Source organism: Ornithorhynchus anatinus, chromosome 4 (assembly GCF_004115215.2).
Source record: "Ornithorhynchus anatinus isolate Pmale09 chromosome 4, mOrnAna1.pri.v4, whole genome shotgun sequence".
Classification (NCBI taxonomy): domain Eukaryota; kingdom Metazoa; phylum Chordata; class Mammalia; order Monotremata; family Ornithorhynchidae; genus Ornithorhynchus; species Ornithorhynchus anatinus.
Window position 1 is genome coordinate 33,001,233 of NC_041731.1, and position 19,081 is coordinate 33,020,313.

The following is a 19,081-nucleotide window of genomic DNA, read 5'->3' on the forward strand; positions in this document are numbered from 1 at the left end:
GGCTCCTTGTATAGCAGGCTAGTGTGAGATCCAATCCCCAGCTCCAGAGCCACAGTGTGAGATCCAGCCCCCGAGCCTTAGCCAGAGTGGGCTTCTTGGACAGCAGACTGGTTTGAGATCCAGCTAGCTCCCAGCCCCAGAGCCGGAGTGGGCTAATTGGGCCAGAATGGGCTTCCTCTATATCAGGCCAGTGTGAGATCCGACGCTCCCGGCCCCAGAGGCCAGCCAGACCCCTTGTAGGGTTTTATGTTGAAGAAGAGGCCTTCCAAGAAGTCAGTTGTTTCAAGGTATGTTGAGCAGGCCACCGCGTGGAGGCAAGTGGGCCCCGTGAGGCAGCTAGGAACTGGAAGAAGGCCCTTGCTTCCGTTGGGAGAGGTGTCGGCTGGTGGCCTGGATGGCCTGAGCGGCGGGGAGGCTTGGAGGTCAGCGGTGGAGGCCGTTCAGGATCATTTCAAGCCAAACCAAGCCATCCTGTCAGTGGACAGTGCAGGAGGTGGAGGTGAAGAGATCAGGGGCCGAGTGAGTCACCTGCTAAGTTTCCAAAATAACCTGCAATATTTACAAAAAGGGTGTGTTTGCGGTAGGGATAGCAACTCTAAAATCAGTAAATTCATCCGTCGGTGGCATTTATTGAGACCCCGTTGAATGCGAAGTGCGGTAGTGAGGGCTTGGGAAAGTACAACGGAAGCAAAACACAGGTTTCCTGCCCACAGGTGTAACTTCCAATCTCACGGGGGAGACAGACGTACAAAATCATTTACACACCCGTGAATACTGTGTGACCTTGGGCAGGTCACTTAATGATAATAATTGTGGTATTTAAGCACTTACTATGTGTTAGGCATTGTACTAAGCACAGGGGTAGGTACATGATAACCTCTCTCTGCCTCAGTTACGTCATCTGTAAAACACGGATGCAGACCGTGAGCCCCGTGTGGGACCTGGACTGTGTCCAACCCGGTTAGTTAGTATCTACCCCGGCGTTTAGTACGGTACCTGCCACATAGTAAGCGCTTAATAAATACCATAATAAAAGAAGCAGTTGGAGCAGGAGGTAGGAGAGCAGATACGGAGTGGATATGCCAGGGTGAAGTAGGGGAATGAATAATCAAACGTAGATGGGTGTCCGAGGTGGGAATAAACCCAGAATGGGCAGGGGCAGAGTACCCGGCTACTGCCGGGCAGCGACGGAGGGGCGCGAGGTGTGGGTCGTGGTCGTTGTTCTGTCTCTACTATGTCTCCCTGTATGCTTTTCCCAGAGCACCCAAACCTGGAGCCCCGCCATTTTGTGGATGAGAAGGCCGTGAATGAGAATCACAAGGACTACATGTTCCTGGAGTGTATCCTGTTCATTACCCAGGTGAGGGGGCTGGCGAGGGGAGGGCGGGCCACCGCCAGCGCCTGTCGATGCCCCCGTGGGCGGTGCCCTTGAGAGCAGCTCCTGCCTGGCGTGGCTGGGAGAGGGTCCCCGGTACCGACGCGATGAGCTCCTCGCCCAGTGGCGGGGCGGTGGGGACGAGGAGGTGACCCTGGGTTGATAAACCCAGAGCGGTTTTCCCTGAGGAGTTCGGAGGAGAGGTGGGGGAGGGAGCACCGGCGACCCCTAGAAGTTCTGGGTTCCGGGACCTCTAGGTCCCTCAGTAGGGCTGACCCCCGCCCCCCATCTTGGGGAAATGAACTGACACCTCCAGGGAGACACGATCCTCTTTTTTTATTTTGCCTTTTTTAGTGGTATTTGTTTAGCGCCTATTGTGTGTCAGACATTGTTCTAAGTGCTGACAAGTTAATTTGATTAATTAGAGAAGCAGCCTGGCATAGTGGATAGAGCATGGGCCTCGGGGTCAGAGGGTCATGGGTTCTAATCCCAGCTCTGCCAAACGTCAGCTGTTTGGCCTCTGGCAGTGACTCCACTTCTCTGCCTCAGATACCTCATCTGTAAAATGGGGATTGAGGCTGTATTCACCATGTGGGACAAGGACTGTGTCCAACCCGATTTGTTTGTATCCACCCCAGTGCTTAATACAGTGTCTGACACATAGTAAGCGATGAAGAAATACCGTTATTATTATTGTTAGGTTGGACACAGTCCCTGTCCTATATGAGGCTCACAGTCTAAGTAGGAGGGAGAACAGGTATCCCCACTTTTACAGTTGAGGAAACTGAGGCAAGTGAAGTGACCCAAGGTCATACAGCAGACAAGTAGCAGAGTCGGGATTAGAACCCAGGTCCTTCTGACTCCCAGACCCGGGCTATCTCCACTAGGCCACGCTGCTTCTCCACGCTGCCTCTTCTTCCCCAGCTTCCAGCCTTTTCCCTCGCATACTCATTCATTCATTCATTCATTCAATAGTATTTATTGAGCGCTTACTATGTGCAGAGCACTGTACTAAGCGCTTCGGATGAACAGGTCGGCAACAGATAGAGACAGTCCCTGCCGTTTGACGGGCTTACGGTCTAATCGGGGGAGACGGACAGATGAGAACAATGGCGATAAATAGAGTCGAGGGGAAGAACGTCTCGTAAAAACAATGGCCACTAAATAGAATCGAGGCGATGTACAATTCATTAACAAAATAAATAGGGTAATGGAAATATATACAGTTGAGCGGACGAGTACAGTGCTGTGGGGAGGGGAAGGGAGAGGGGGAGGAGCAGAGGGAAAGGGGGAAAAGAGGGTTTAGCTGCGGAGAGGTGAAGGGGGGGTGGTAGAGGGAGAAGAGGGAGAAGGGAGCTCGGTCTGGGAAGGCCTCTTGGAGAAGGTGAGTTTTAAGTAGGGTTTTGAAGAGGGGAAGAGAATCAGTTTGGCGGAGGTGAGGAGGGAGGGCGTTCCGGGACCTTGGGAGGACGTGGCCCGGGGGTCGATGGCGGGATAGGCGAGACCGAGGGACATTGAGGAGGTGGGCGGCATACGTATCTTAGGGCAGAATCCCCCGGACTGTAGTCGCGACGGCGACTACCCTACTTTCACTTCCTGTTCCCAGCCAGCAATCCTAGGAGACTTCTCCCCGCCACCGGCTTTTGGAAATGGCTTTGTTCCAGTGAAGTATTTCCAGGATCTCTCTTATAGGACTCCAAGATCAAAACTTCCTTCCACCTTAGGGGGTTCTCCAGCCTTATCCCCAACTTAGGGGAGTCCCGTTCAGCGGTAAGCTGCCGTGGTCAAAGTCGACAGGAGGCGGTGAAATAGCAGTGTGGCCTAGTGGGTACAGCACAGGCCTGGGGGCCAGAGGACCTGGGTTCTAATCCCAACCCTGCTACTTTTGTGACCTCGGGCAAGTCACTTTGCTTTCCTTTGCCTCAGTTTCCTCTACTGCAAAATGGGGATTCAGCACCTGATCTGCCTGCTATTTAGACCGTGAGCCCCACGTGGGACAGGGACTGTATTTAGCTTGATTAACTTATATCTACCCCAGCACTTAGAACAGTGCACGGCATATAGTAAGTGCTTAACAAATACCATTAAAAAAACCTCCAAACTGCAAACAGAGTTAGAGTGGATATTGCTTCTGAGGTTCAGCATCCTTCAGCGGGTTAATTCCCCTCACTCCCTCCCGACCAAGGTCGGCTAGTAGACGGTAAGCTCGTTGTGGGAGGGAATGTATCTGTTTATTGTTGTATCGTACTCTCCTCGTTCAGTACAGTGCTCTTCATACAGTAAGCACTCGGTAAATACGATAAAGTGGATGAATGAATGTTTAGCTGGATGTAGAACACTCCTAGAGCTGTAAAATGGTTTTAAGAAAAGAAAGCACATGGTTACCGTGTGGCCCTAGGACCGGTTTCTCTAGCAGCTACTGAGGGCAGAGGGAAGCCAGTTGGGAGCGCAGTCAGTCCGTCAGAAGCTCGGGTGGTCAGTTAGGTACCTTCTCTAAGCTGGATCCGGAACAGCAATCCGGCTCCAGCCGACAGGCCTTCCCTTTCTCGGGGTTTGCCCGTACTCCACTTGGTCAGCATCAGCCCTGAGAATCGGCCGGCCTAGCCCGTCACTCCAAATCCAGCGAGACCGCCTCAGGCCAGCACTTAGCCAAATCCATCTCAGTCGGGCCGGGCTCCGATGCCCGTCTGGTGTCCCCAGATGGGCATCCGATGTTCTTTCTGATGTTTTGAATTTGCGAGGGGGTGGCGAGACAGTAGCCGGGGCGCCGTTAGATTGGGTCTAGTCCCAGGTCACACCAGAGACAGCCTGGCCTTCTCTTTAAGGCGGCCCGTCTGTTTTGACCCCTCGACTGCTGAGAGGGCAGTTCCCCGCAGCTTCCAGGGACAGCTGCCTGCACATGGCGAACCTGCGTCGGTTCATAGGAACATCTGACCAAAATGTCCATCTGTCCCGCACTGGATCTCTGGGGCACCTAGGAACGCTTGGGAGAAGCAGGGTGGCCTAGTGGAAAGAGCGTGGGCCTGGCAGTCAGAGGACCTGGCCTTTATCCCCGGCTCTCTCCCTTTCCCGCTGTGTGACCTTGGGCAAGTCAATTCACTTCACTGGGCCTAGTTACCTCATCTCTAAAAAAGGGGCTAAAGTATATGTTCTCCCTTCTCCTTAGCCTGTGAGCCCCAAGTCGTACAGGGACTGTGCCCAACCTGATTATCTTGACCAGTGCTTAGCACTTAGTAAGTACGTAAGAAATATCACAGTGAGATAGATGCCCCTCTTGGCTTCCGTGGCCATTGTTAAAGATGCGCTTTCAAACATCCCTAACTTTTTCCTCGAAACTTGTTTTGGGCCTGTCACCCATGAATTCACCCAAACCCTGTTTGAACCTTCTGTTATTTTCGTTCCGGCCGACTATTTGAGGTAACAAATTCCCTGGGCTTAACTTCCTGCTTTGGGAAGAAGTGTTCCCTTGTGTTTGTATTAAAGCTACCATTTTCTAGCACCAGTAGGTGCCCTTTCTTCTGATGTTGAGCGATTTTGGTTAGTGTCAATTCCATGTTTCCCCTGCCCACATCCTTCATGATTTTATCGACTTGGTCCTATCCCCCCTCAGCCTGCATTCTTCCAGGCAGATGAGTTCTCCTGTGGAAATTGCAGCATCTCTCTGGCCATCTTAGTTGCCCTTCTCATTCTGATCCAGACCTGGGGGTGGGGGGCATCTGGCCCTCGGATTGGCCAGGCTGCAGATGTGGGGAGATTCCACCCGATCGAAGCCCTGGGAACCTCCATAAAGACCTCTTATTGGACTCATCCTGGAATGTTGCAGTCTTTCTAGAGTCCCGGCTGTTCCCATGACCTGTGACCCCCGTATCCTCACCACGCACCCCTGCACCGCCGGCCCAAGAGAGCCTCATTGCTCCGGTGCCGCGGGGGTGAGGTCACTTGATGGTTTTGCTTGGGCCCCTGAGGAAGCCGAGACTCTAGAGGAATAATAATATTAATGACATTTGTTGTTAATAATAATTATGGTGCCCAGCACTGTTTTAAGCATTAGGGGAGATACAAGGTAATCAGGTGGTCCCTCGTGGTGCTCCCAGTCTCAATCCCCATTGCACAGATGAGGTAACTGAAGCACAGAGAAGTTAAGTGGCTTGCCCAGGGTCACAGAGCAGACAAGTGACAGAACGGGGATTAGAACCCACGACCTCTAGCTCCCAAGCCCATGCTCTTGCCACGGCCATGCCTTCTCAAAGCGCTTACTGTGTTGAGCGCTTCATTATGTACCGGGCACCGTACTAAGCGAGGGGGTGGATACAAAGCTAATCGAATTGGTCACAGTCCCTGTCCCAAGTAGGGCTCACAGTCTCAATCCCCGTTTTAAAAATGAGGTAAACTTATTCAGTCGTATTTATTGAGCACTTACTGGGTGCAGAGCACTGTACTAAGCGCTTGGAAAGTACAATTGGGCGACAGAGACAGTCCCTACCCAACCAGGGGCTCACAGTCCAGAAAGGGGGAGACAGACAACAAAACAAGTCGGGCAGGCATCGAGGCCCAGAGAAGTGCAGCGACTTGCTCAAGGTCTCACGGCTGACAGATGGCGGAGCCCGAATTGCCCCTTCCCAAAGTCAGCAAGTGCGGGCCGGAGCTGTGGCGTTACGGCAGTCGCATCGGCTAAAAGGCCGGCTGTTTCCCGACGCAGAACGACGGCCACCTGGCTCTGTCCCTTCCTCCGGGAGCCTGGCTATAGAGTGCGAGGGGGGTGAGGACGTTGGTAAGGAGCGTGGCCGCTCCCAGGAGAAAAGAGCTGGAAGCCGGTCTCCAGATTTCCCATTCTTGGCTATTCCGGGAGGCCAGAGGCTCCTTGAGTAGCGGCTCTTGGAGCGCTTTGTGACGGCGGGCAGCGCCGCCCGGGGGGGCCCGCCGGGCGAGGCCGGGAAGGAATCGGGCCCAACTGACTTCCCAGGATATCGGCGGCGATTGCCGATCGAAAACACCGCACCGAATCTTTGTGACCCTGTGAAAAAAGAGACTTTTCCCCCGAAATTTTAGGGCCTCGGCTTCACGGGCCGTTGCAGGGCCCTGCCTGTAGTCGCCGCTAGGTGGCACTGTGGGCATTTTGAACCTGAGCATGGAAGGGTCTTTTGGTGGGGAGGGGGGGAGAGGAGATGGTAAAGAACCAAAAAGGGCTTTAAAGTTGCTCGTTTTTCCCTGTTCGCCTCTTTAACGAGGCGCCGGTTTGCCCCTCTTTAAAAAAATCTTCAAAGTGTCGAAAGCGGAGCGGTGTGAGTCTGGGAGTTTTGTCCGCAGGAGGCGGCAGTCGGGGGCCGGCCCGGGGCCCCCTCACCCGGGACGTTTGAGCCGGCGCAGTGGACCGAGGTTGCTGGGGGTTATAGGATGCCTAGGAGTTCCCCTTGCCGGTCTGTAATTTGTTGATGTTTTGAGAGAGAGAGATAGAGAGCGTAAGTACGTACCGCACGTGTGGGTGTCTGTCCCAGATGAGGCTCTTTGGGTGGTGGTGTGTGTTTTACCCGAGGTAATTCACCCCAGCCAGAGGGGAAACTCAAGCTGAGGGGAGAGTCGAGTCCAAGTTGGGACCCGTGAAAGCCCCAGGTCAGGAGGAGTGGGGTGGAAGAAGGAGTGTGTCAGAGACCCGGGAGGAGTTCAGAGCTGACGAGCTGCGGTTTAAGCTCGAGGACCTCAGGAGGTGATGTGGCTCGGCCGTTTAAGGCCCGGCGTACGTTGGAGGAGGTGACGTCCCACCCCGTCTGCCCAAGAGGAGTTTTGGGGTCCCAGTCTCCTCCGGCGGCCTGCTTCTCGGGGGACCCGGAGGAAATGCGGCCCCGGTGCCTTTAAGAGCCCAAGGCAGGCAGGAAAAGAATTTCAGTTTCAATCTGGCTTCTAAATTTGGAGTTTTGGGAAGGGAGGGATCGGATTTCAGCTGGAAGGGAAGGAGCTGACAGGAAGGCGCTGCACAGAGCCTTCCCTCCCTCTTCCCCCCCCTCAGCCTGCCTCCCCCCAACCCCCCCCTTCCCCCCCCAGTTACTGACAGAGGAACCATTTACAAAAGGCCGATTCTCTTGGGAGCGGAGAGGCAGGAACGCAGCGTCTGTGAGTAATTTCCTGCTCAATATGGCTGCTCTGACTCACTCGATTCCCCTGGGGTCACTGCGGGACTGCAGCTTGCTTGCTCGTTCACGCTCTCTCTCTTCTCCCTTTGTGGCTAGAATGAGCTAATTTTTTCTTCTCACCCTCAATTCCTTCTCTATGTCTCTCTCCCTCTCTTTCTCCTTCTCTCTCTCTCTCTCTCCCTCCCTCCCTCTCCCTCTCTCTTTCTCTCTCCTTCCAAACAATGGCAGAATCTCCTCCCGGCCTTCTTGCAGTGACCTAGCAACACTCAAACACACATGTCAGAGCCTCCGGGCCACCAGATTCTGGCCATTTTACACTTGTCTTCCAGCCCCTTCTCCGAACCAACCTTCCCCTTCCAGGCAGGGGGATCGGTTTGTATCAGGGAGAGGGTGTCCCTCCCCCTAAGACTTTCAGGGGGCACAGGGACCATCCAGGAGTCCAAGGAGGACATTGGGAGTGTTTCACAACCAGACAGCTTCCTCTGGTGAGGGAGTCGCTCTCCAGCAGGCCGGACTGGGGAAGCGACCGGCCTCCTCCTCTTCCAGAGCGGTATAGACCCCCACTGTGGCACTCTGCGCATGCGAGGTGGATGAGGATGTGACCCCTGACCCAGCTCTGCTCCAACGCCGCCGGGGCTCTGGCTGACCCGTGGAACCCCTCCACCCCCAGGCACGGCTGGAGGTCAGCTAAGATCCTTCTTGACCAGAGAGAACAGCCGGGGAGGGGAAGAGCCAAAGCCCGGGAACCTGGGGTGGTCCCCACGGGGCCTCGGCCGGAGAGGGCGATAGGGTAAGGCATTTCCACCCACCCACCTACGTCTCTGTTGTCCTGGGACGCGGAGAAGGTTGGGCCTAGCCACTTTCAAAGGGTGAGGTGGGTTGCAGCCATTGAGCTGGAGATCAGAGGCTCGGTGCCCTCTGGCACGGGAGGGACCCCTGAGCTGCTTTTCCACAGAAACTCCTGTATCCCCGAGGGTGACGGAGTTCTGGAGAGAAATGGCCTGTCCAGCCAGGCCCAGGCCAGCTGCGAGGCTGAAGAAGAGGGTGGGGAGGACAGAGCGGAGCGACCACCGGGCGGAGGTCCCGATCCTGGCTCGGCCACTCCGTCGGTCCCCGGAGCCCGAGCCCGTCCGCGTGTGAAAGAGGCTTGAAACCTCGGTCTCCACGTCAGCAGGCAGAGTAAACAAATGACAAGTCAGCCCCAGAGCGTTCGTCAGTCCCCTCCCTTTCAGGGGCCGGGAGCGAAGGCGACGCAGAGAGCCGTAAGCAAAAGCCCTCGCGCGACGCGTCGGCCTTAAACGCGAACTCGGCCCTCTACAGATGAGCGGATCCGGGGGCTTCTCCCTCGGCCCTGGAAACCACGAGTTGACGGATAAAGCCTGAGCGGGCCTGTCCAGTTAAAGGATCCGCTGTCTCTTCCATCCCTCCCCTGCCCAACCCAGCTGTGATCTGGCCTGTCCAGCAGTGCTGAGCTCTGCGCTTTAGCAGCTTGACCTTCTGCTTCTCGGTCTCTAATGCCGGAAGATTGGATGGCTAAACCCCAGGCCTCTGGCGTAAATGCGGGACGCCCCCCCGGTCCCAGCCCAGCCAGCAGGCGATGGGTGGGGGCTTTGGGGACCTGGGGAACCGTGAACAGGTCAGTCGGTAAACCCAACTGTGTCTGCTTCATGGAGGGGGCAGGACCTACTCGGGGAAATAAACCATCTTCACTCTCCTCCTCGGTGCCGAGCTGTGGTTTATAATGTCATGGGAACCTCGCCCAGCGAAGCAGATGCAAACTTTTTGTATTTTCCTCCCCCCACCCCCACCCCCGAGGGTCCGAATCTCTTCAAGGAGAGAGGGTGAGGGATTGGAGTTTGCTGTGGCCACGTCTCTCGTTGTGACTGCTGGGGAAAAGTCCCCCCGGCCCGCCACGACCCTTCTGCCCTTCTCCTACGCCACCTAACCCAGCTAACTCTCCCTGCCCTTGTAGGTGAAGTGTATTACCTGTTGGGTTTCTCACCCACCTCCGTCTCCAAAATGGGCCCCCTCCCCTCCCACCGCTCTCCCCGCCCCGGACTCTGGCCGGGGCAGGTGCCGACACGGCGTTACTGTGGAGGGGCTTGGGGGGGGGGGTCTACCTTTGTATCGGAGAGAGGTGGAGGTGGTGGGGTGCTGTTGTCGTTTATCTGAACGGGAGTGAGTCACAGCCATGGAAAACGTGGCACTGTTGACCCCCAGAGAGTTGGGGGAAGCTGCCCCCAGAGTCGGAATGGGAATTTGACTTCCACCTCTCCGCAGGGCGGATGGACGTTGGGGCCCTTCGGCTGGGCCCGAAGGGGCAAACAGGTGGCTTTTGGTGGGGCCGGGTGGGCGGAGGCGGGGTGGGAGGGGGGTCCTTCGGGCCCGGCAGGGGGACGGGGAGCCGCGTGGTAGGCGTCTGCGCAGGCGTTCCGTGGAGCCAGGGTCCGGGTCACGCAGAATGTTTGTTCGAAACGAGTGTGACTGTGAGTCATGGTGGCGGTGGATAAACTTCCCCGCTGACTTGGCTCCCCCAGCGCTCTTCCTCTCTCCTTTCCAGATGAAGACCGGCCCCTTTGCCGAGCACTCCAACCAGCTGTGGAACATCAGCGCGGTACCCTCCTGGTCCAAAGTGAACCAGGGCCTCATCCGCATGTATAAAGCCGAGGTGAGTCGTGCGAGTCCCAGCCGGCCACCCCGGCTCCTCCTTCCGCCCGCCAGTCCCCTCCCACCCCTGGGGACTCGGGTGCTCGCCTCCTGCCAGCAAGAACTGGGACCTGACCTGCGGTGTCTAGTGGACAGTGAGAGCCCTGGACCGGGCGTCGAGAGAGAGGGACCTTGACATAAGCCGTCGCCTCTCCTTGCCTCGCTCTCTCCCCCCGTAAAATAGGGCTCGTGACGGCTGCCCCTGGCACGGGGAAAGGTCACCGGAGACTAGATGTGGCGGGGCTAAGATCCCCTGCAGAAAAAAGTGTCGTCCAACCCCAGGATGATGGCAGTCGTGGGGGCTTCCTTCTGGCCAGCTTCTCATCGCTCCTCCTGCTGGGAGAACCATTTCCCACTTGGCTTTGTAGAGGGGGTTCAGAGCCTCCCCTGCCCTCTCAGAATTCCCGAGGGCCGGAGAGCCGTACCCGTGTCGAAGGAGCAGGCCGCGGAGGCCGGAACCATCTCCACTGCGCCCTTCGTGCGCGGACCGATCCCGAACCAGACCCAGTACTTCCTGAGGGGGCCTTAGGGAAGCTTCATGGGGGAGGAGGGGGCGGGAGGAAGGGAAGCAAAAAGGTTCGGGAGCTGCGGCCCTGGTCATTCCAGTTGGTGAGGGGCCAGAGAGGGAGTGGGACTGAGTCCCGGGCTCTGATTAGAGAAGGGAGGAAAAGGAGTTACTCCTGAATCCCCCTTTCTGGTAGCTTGCTGGCACGGGGGTCTCGTTCCTGCATTCAGAGCGCACCTACTGGGCATTTCTCTGTTCCCAAGGGCCCCAGGGCTTCATTCCTCAGTGCCGTAGGAGTTAATCCTACTCTTCCATCCCCTTGGAAACCCTGGGGCAGGGGCTGCCCTCCGGTTGGCCCTGTGTGAGGTTGTGAGGTCCTCCCTCTCCACCCCCCCAGGCCTCCTGAAGGAGTTAATAAAGTTGCTGGAACTGACCAGGCCGAGCCTCCTTTTGCTCCCGTCCTTCCCTTCACCCCTCCCCCTCCCCTTCCTCTGAACTTCACATCCTGTGTTTAGGTTCCAGCCCACATACCTCTCTAATCTGTGAGGCGTCATTCGCGGGGACTGTGCTGGCTCCTTCCGGCTGGAGCTCAGCTTTCTGCACTCCCTTTCCCTTCTCTCTAACTGGGATTGCCGAATAACAGGGTCACCTCCCCATCCCCCCCCCCAGCCTCCGGGGTACCCCCGAGGGGTCAATCTGGGGCAATCTTCCCGCCCACCCACGAGGGTCTCTGTGCACATGCCCAACGTGGAAGTTGTTCTCTCCCAACCCTACCACTTCCTTTCCGCTTCCCAACATGTGGGACTTCTGGCTTTTTCACCATTTATCTTCATTAACTTTCTTCTTCTCCCTCCCCACTCGGGGCGCCTTCCCCCCACATTGTCTTCCCAAACTGGGATGTCTATCAGGGTAGCCTAGACGACGGTCCCCAGAGCTGATCGGCCGCCCTGGGGCACGAAGACTATCAATGTATTGGTATTTGTTAAGCGCTTACTATGTGCCAGGCGCCGTACAATAAGCACTGGGGTAGATACAAGGTAATTGGGTTGGACACAGTCTCTGTTCCACATGGGTCTCACCATCTTAATCCCCATTTTACAGGTGAGGGAACTGAGGCCCAGAGAAGTTCAGTGACCTGTCCAAGGTTACACAGCAGACATGTGGCAGAGCAGGGATTAGAACCCAGGTCCTTCTGACTCCCAGGCCCACGCTCTATCCACTGGGCCACACTGGGCCGGGAACGAGACTCTCTCCCCTCGGCCAGGAGTAAGTGGTAACGCAGGAAGAGGATGAGGACCCCGGCTTGGGTCTGGATAAGATTGTGCCCGTGGAGCCCTTGACGTCACCTCTCTCCCCAGTGTTCCTGGGCCTGGCGGGAGGGTCAGTTTGGTGTGGTTACAGTGTCCGACTGCCCCAGATGAAGACTCGTTCAACCCCCAAAGGTCAAGTGAGATGGGGAGTTCCCTTCCTGGGGAGCTGGCCTGGCCTTCTCTGAACTGAGTACAAAGCATCTTTCATGCCCTCTTGGTCCAGATGGGTGAACCGGTTTGGGTGCCAGGGGGCGGGAAGGAAGACGGGGGGCGGAGGAGCAGGGGAGGCTTACGCGCAAGGAGTTTGGTACAAGTAGCAGCCTCTGTAGCTCTCTGGCCACCCGGAGTCTGTTCTGTCCGTCCTCATCTCCGTGGCCTTAATCACCAGAACTCAAAAAGGCTGCTTAGGGTTCCCCGATCCAGCTTCCTGGAGTGGGAGAATTCATTCAATTCATTCAATAGTATTTATTGAGCGCTCACTATGTGCAGAGCACTGTACTAAGTGCTTGGAATGTACAATTCGGCACCAGATAGAGACCATCCCTGCCCAATGACGGGCTCACAGTCTAAACGGGGGAGACAGACGGCAGAGCGAAACAGAACAGAACAAAACGAAATAAGACAACATCATCAAGTTAAATAGAATCATGGAGATATGCACCTCCTTAGCAAAATAAATAGGGTAATAAATAATATATACAAATATGCACAGTGCTGATGGGAGGGGAGGGGGAAGAGCAGAGGGCGGGAGAGAGGGGGAAGGGAAGGGGAGGAGGAGCAGAGGGAAAGGGGGGCTCAGCCTGGGAAGGCCTCCTGGAGGAGGTGAGCTCTCAGGAGGGCTTTGAAGAGGGAAAGAGAGTATCAGTCAGTTGGATTTATTGAGTGCTTACTGTGTGCAGAGCACTGTATTGAGTGCTTGGGAGAGTACAGAGTTGGTAGCCATGTTCCCTGCCCACAGTGAACTTACAGTCTAGAGGAGGCTTCAGGGAAGGTGTCTGTTTCCTGTTATATTGTACTAAGCGCTTAATAAATACCATTAAATGAATGAATACTAATAGAGATAAATTACGCACGTCGACATAACTGCTGTGGGGCTGAGTGGAGGGGTGGCTGGGCCCTGGGCTCAGACCCTGTGTGGTGTATCGGCCCGGTTCCTCCCACTGACAAAACAGAAGCAGCGTGGTTTAGTGAAAAGAGCACGGCCCTGGGAGTCAGATGACGTGGGTTCTAATCCCGGCTCTGCCACTTGCCTGCTGTGTGACCTTGAGGAAATCACTAAGATGCTCGGTGCCTCAGTTTCCCCATCTGCAAAATGGGGATTCAGACTGTGAGCCCCCTATGGGACAGGGACTGTCTGACCCATAAACCTTGTATCTACCCCAGTCCCTAGAACAGTGCCCGACACCCAGTAGAAGGTGGTGGGAAGGAGAATGTCCCCAGTCAAGGATGGAACTGTTCTTACCCTGCGGTAGGTTGTCTGGCTCCAGCAAGACAGAGGCAGATCCTGTCTCCCCAGGGTTGCTCTGTTAGCCGAAGATCCGGCAGCCCCATTGGTTGTTGGGCAGTGAGTGTTCCCGATTCCTCTGTCCCCCTGAGTGTCGGACCTTCCCGCTCCCTGATTCCTTCTCCCCATCACACTCTTCTCCCCCAAGCCCCTCCCGATCTGTTTCCACCTTCTGCCGCCATAAGTGACCTGAAAATTTAGGCAACGGGGAAATGAACACGGCCAAGGGGGCCAAGAGGGCCTCTGGATTTGTTTCTGTCTCGTTGCCTCAGCCTCCTTCCCTCCCCAGAGGCGCGATCCGGGCCGAAGCTGCGGGTGTGGGACCGGGAGACCGACCCCTCTCACCCCCGGTGAGGGGAGACTTGTCTTGACTGTCTCTCTTGACTGAGGGTTGGGAGCAGGGTGACCTTTGACCCCTGCTGGAATTCCAGGGGCCCCTCTGAACTCCCACTGCTTCCTTGATGACATCAACACAGTGGCAGCTAGCTGCCTGTGGCTTCAGCCCTTGTCCCGGCCCTTCTCCTCAGCCAGCCCCCAGCCGCTTGCTCTCCTCGGGGTCCCGCCTCGGCTCTGCCTGCACCTCTGGGCCCGGCCCCCGGGTGCTCTGGGCCCACCCTCCTGAGGCCTCCTCGTCTGATAGTTAGAATAAGTATGGTATTTGTTAAGCGGTTACTATGTGCCAGGCCCCGTACTAAGCGCCGGCATGAATTCCAGCAAAGCGGGTTGGACACGGTCCCTGTCCCACGTGGGCTCGCAGTCTCAGTCCTCATTTTGGGGACTGAGACGCATAGGAGAGAAGTGACTCGCCCAAGGTCATCCAGCGGACGTGGCGGAGCCGGGATTAGAACCCGTGACCGTTTGACTCCTAGGCCCGGGCTCTCTCCGCTACTCCAGGCTGCTTCCCTGCATCTGTCTTTTCTGGGACAACTGGGTCGTCGTGAGGAAAAAGTTCCGCCCTAACCTAAATGTAATGGTGCCGTTGCTTGGGTCCTCCGGGGCCTTCCCCTCCGACCTCCGGGCTGAGTCAGGTCTGCTCTTGTTCTCTCTTTTCTTGAACCCTTACCTTTCCGGGGAGCCGGCCGGCCTGGCGGTGCCACGGCCCCACCGCTAGTCACGGTTTCTAACGGGGAGACTCGATTCGGCTGACTGGGCGAGCCCGGTTGTGCAGCTGGAGGATGGGGAGGAGAGGAAATCTGGTAAGACCAGGTCAGCAGGCTGGTAACTATTTATTCTTATCTCCGAGATTCAACCGGCTTAGCGGGGACGGGCCTGACGTTTTCCTTTGGTCCCCTGCGCTGGAGGGAAGGAAGATTCCGAGTCTGCTTGCCCAAATCTGGCCGAGTGTGGGGAGGGGAAGGGAGAGGATGCTGCTCTGTGGTCTGACTGGTTCTGGGGACCCCTGCCCCCTTCTCAGCCTCCCGCCTGCCCCGTGAAGCCCCCGGGCTGGGGTCTGGGTTGGGTTTGGCTTGCCGATGGTCTGTAACTCCCTTGCTCCGCTCTTTTCTTGTTGCTGGGAACTGGCTCCCGGGGAGGCGGGGAAGTTTCAGCTGGTTCCTATTGTCTCAGTCTGCGGTGCCAAGTCGCCTCCTCCGGTTCAGAGAGCCGGCGAGCCGGACGGTTTGCCGTCGTTCCCTCCGCCTGTGTGAAAACAGCTCCCCGAGCCCCGGCTTCCTCTGGATCCGGGACACATCTGTGGGGTTGTCACCGAGGGCCGCAGGCAGGATTTCAGGGGGTGCAGGAGTTGGGGGGCCACCACAGCACGGCTTCGGGTTTCTCCCATCTCAGCGGGAAGCTTTGGGGGCCCGGGGCGGACGTCTGCCCCTGCCCTCCTCCGGGGTCCCTGGCTTGCCGACTTGCTCGCCGTGGCCCCAAGCGGCCCTGAGTCTAGGGGGAGGGACCACCCTTGGGTTTGCCCCACCCGGGGGGCTCTTTCAGCTCTGGCTACTGAGGAGACGGGATGAACACACTGAAGGAACTGGGTCTCCCCGGGCCTTCCCTCTCCCCGCCACCTCCTTTCCGGTTGCCTGTGTGGGTGGGTTGGAGGGAGATCTCTTGGGCCTACCCTGAATAGCCGTTGGTCGTGACGGACCTCTGGTCACTAAACTCAACAGGAAACTGCTAAGCTGGGCCCATTTTCTAGCTCTAAAGTAGAAAGGTAGCACATCCATGGGTTCGGGGGCTCCTCCAAGCTATAAACCCTTGCCCCGTGTTCCCCCCGTCTCCTCCCTTCCTCGCCCTGGATGTGCCTGTTCCAGTCAGATTGTGTCTACTAACTACGTACTCTCTCAAGCACTGAGTAACAAATACGATTATTCTTAACTATTATTAACTAGATACTGTAACTAGTATTACACCGTGCTCTCGAGTAGGTACTATTGACTGACGGATTATTGTTGGCAGGGAATGCGTCTGTTATATTGTACTCTCCCAAGCGCTTAGTACAGTGCTGCGTACACAGTAAGCGCTCAAATACGATTGAATGAATGAGTGACCCGGGGCTTGGTGTGGAACACACCCTCGCTCACTGAAGGTCTTGGCTGGGCTCGGGATGAGGGTAGCTTGGCCTAGGCTTGACCGACCACTGGATCGTAAACCCCATTTGACCGTAAGCTCCTTGAAGTCAGGGATCGAGTCTACTTACTCTTCGATACTCCCCCAAGCGCTCTGCAGTGCCCTGGGCCCCGGGAGCCCCAGTAAATACAATTAGTCGGTTGATTGTTGGATCCAACGTCGCGATCGTTGTCGTTGCTGATTCCAATGCCTGTCCTGACTTTTCCACCCTCTATGTCTCTCTCTCTCTCTCCCCCCCCCCCCCCCCCAACCCCCGGCTGCTGCAGTGCCTGGAGAAGTTCCCTGTGATCCAGCACTTTAAGTTCGGCAGCCTGCTGCCCATCCAGCCCGTGTCGTCCTAAGAGAGGCCGGGACCGGTGCCGCCATCCGGGAGGCGACCAGCTCATCACCCGCTCTGCTCCGGTGCCACGGTCCCTCCACCCCTTCTGTTTTCTTTCTTTCCACGTGTCGGTCGGTTAGAGGCGGGGGAAAGGAGCCCCAGCACGAGGGCCGTAGGACCCCGGTGGGAGAAGCGTCCGAAGTTCGACCGGTCGTACTGCTCTGGCGGCAGGGTCTCTGAGGCCTCTAACCCCTCCCCTCGACCACCCCGCCTCGCCTCTCCGGGAGGGGCCGCACCCCTGCCCTGTTTCATGTGCTGAGCCCTCTTGGGGCCGTGCGGGTGGGGAGTGACCCGTTCTGCTTTTTCCATCAGTTTCTCCCCGTCTCCAGTTGCCGTCTCGAGTGTCGAGGAGCAGTTTCTCGCACTGAGGTGGGAAAGCCTTTGGTCGTGGCCGGAAGCCAACGCCTCAGGGTGCCCGGGGACCAGGGTTTTCCTAGGGCACAAGAACGAGGAAAATTAGCAGGGAAGGAGAAACCCCGACGAGCCCCGGCCCCCTGTTCCCACGACTGCTGCCGGAGATGAGCCGTTTGCCGTCCCTGTCAGAATCCGTCGCTGGCCTCACTTCTGAGTGCCGCGGGCCTGGCGCGAGCACTAAAGTGGCCCAGGCTCCACTTTTCCATGGGTGGCACCCTGGTCCAGCTCCAGCCTGCTTACAGCTAGTACTCTGATAACCCAGCTCTTCCCTCTCTCTCACTCTCCTCTCTCTCTCTCTCTCTTTTCTGTTTCTCTCAGTTGCCCGGCAGGGGGGAGGGGGAAGGGTGGGTACAGCCTCCCTTTGGTTCTAGAGGGAAGGAGGGGACCACACCATGCCCTTCCCTGAGGTGGCGGGGCTGGGGGGGAGAAGACAGACGTTCTGCTTTGTCAGCTGGCTTTTGCGGGGGGAAAGGGAGTGGTTCTTCAGGGGTTCGGTGCTTGGGTTTCCGATCTGGAACAAGCCAGGTGGGCACAGGGTGGGAGCAGGCTGGGGGCTGGGCCGGGGGACGCCGCCAGCACTCGAATTCCAAGTTTTCTTCCAGTGCTCTCTCTGGAGCTGGGCTTCCCAGTCTTTCCCTCACCAGCGCCCCTTCTCCATTAAACTATTTAAAAGTGTTTTTCTGCTGCCCTTGCGATCAGGTTTATTTCTGGATTTTCTCTGGCTTCCTGCCGCAGCCTCGCGGGTCCTGACCCCTATTGAGGCAGAGGAGCCCTCTGAGGAGCCCGGGATGAAGGACGGACACTCCCCTTCTTAGAGCCCAGCGGGCGTGGGTCGGGAGGGAGAGACAGAGTCTCGTGGAGGTCCGGGGTCCGGGTGGCTGTGGCAGGTTTTAGCTCGGCGGGTGGGCCGGGCAGCTGCCGAGGGTCTGGGATGTGGTTCTTGCATTCAGCCGCCTAGACGGTTCCGGGGGTGAGTCGGGGTCTGATGCAGAAGGGTCGGCAGGAGGAGCAGAAGGTCCGCTCAGGTGCGTGCGGGCTGTCTGCCCGGGCTTTGACCGAGGTGTCTGGTCTGAGAGGCTGCGACTAGGGGGAAGGGGAATCTTTGGCACCGAGTACCCCCTAGCCAGAGGGGTGACGTTGCACCAAAACAGCGAAGCCCTCAGTTCTGCCTCAACTGAGGGCAAAACCAGTCCAGCGGGCCAAGACCCGGGCAGGAAAGAGGAATCCAGCTAGGCCTGGCCAGGTGGGGAACCTCAGACTCCAGCTTGGCCCTTCTGTCCGTGCTGGGAGGCGTTCACCTCGAGACTAGGGTCGGGAGTAGTCTGTGAAGGGTTAAATAATGGTACTTGTTAAGTGCTTACTCTGTGCCATGCACTCTTGTAAGCGCTGGGGTAGATACAGGTTAATCGGGTTCAACACAATCCCTATCCCACATGAGGGTCCCAGTCTTAATCCCCGTTTCACAGATGAGGTAACTGAGGCCCAGAGAGTGAAGCGACTTGCCCAAGGTCACACAGTAGACGTGGCAGAGCCGGAATTAGAACCCAGGTCCTTCTGCCTCCCAGGTCCCTGCTCTACCCACTTAGCCACGCTGCTTCTCAAGTTAGCCCATACTTACTCAAAGGGGAAATTTCCCACCCGGTCACCTGCCAACTAGCCATCATGTGTCCCGGGACCTATTCCCAACCTGTTGACCTCTCTCTTCTCCCCATGCCACACCCCCAGGCATGTGAACAGCAGCACAACGGCAGGGATCCACCCACCCCACTGCCCTGTGTCGGACAGGGACCACAGGATGTCTGGAGGAACTGGGAAGCTGTAGGCCGTTCTGGGCATCTCCAAGAGGCTAGGAATGAAATCCAGAGCGGGAGGGGAGGAGGTTCGGGGGCTTGCCAGACTGCTGTAGCCCAAACCTGGAGGAAAGCAAACCAAGTTTAAGGAGGCCCCATTGTTCTTGAAGCTTTGAGGGGAAAGCTTCGGTGTCCCGAGTCTGTCGGGAGAGGCGGTGGAGTGGGAGATTGGGTGTAGGTGTTCCTCTGGCCAGCGCCTTTGAGTGCCTGCTGAGCTGTGGTATGGTATTTTGGAAATTTCACACCTGTGTATTCTCCCCCAGCACCTAGTAAGCACTCAATAAATACCACTGCTAGATATATTTCTAGTGCAGGCTTCTCCTAGATCCTGGGATAAGT

The 19,081-nt window shown here is 57.0% G+C and overlaps 1 protein-coding gene across 1 annotated transcript in view; it reads left to right on the forward strand.

The window, feature by feature from the left end:
- PTPA (protein phosphatase 2 phosphatase activator) overlaps window positions 1-17,569 on the forward strand; it is a 36,498-nt gene extending 18,929 nt beyond the window's left edge. Inside the window, exons 8-10 of the mRNA XM_007662333.4 lie at window positions 1,260-1,360; window positions 10,064-10,171; window positions 16,366-17,569. Of these exons, the coding sequence (XP_007660523.1) occupies window positions 1,260-1,360; window positions 10,064-10,171; window positions 16,366-16,440 (284 nt within the window). The 3' untranslated portion in view covers window positions 16,441-17,569. The remainder of the gene's footprint in view (window positions 1-1,259; window positions 1,361-10,063; window positions 10,172-16,365) is intronic.
- Window positions 17,570-19,081: the final 1,512 nt, after the last annotated feature.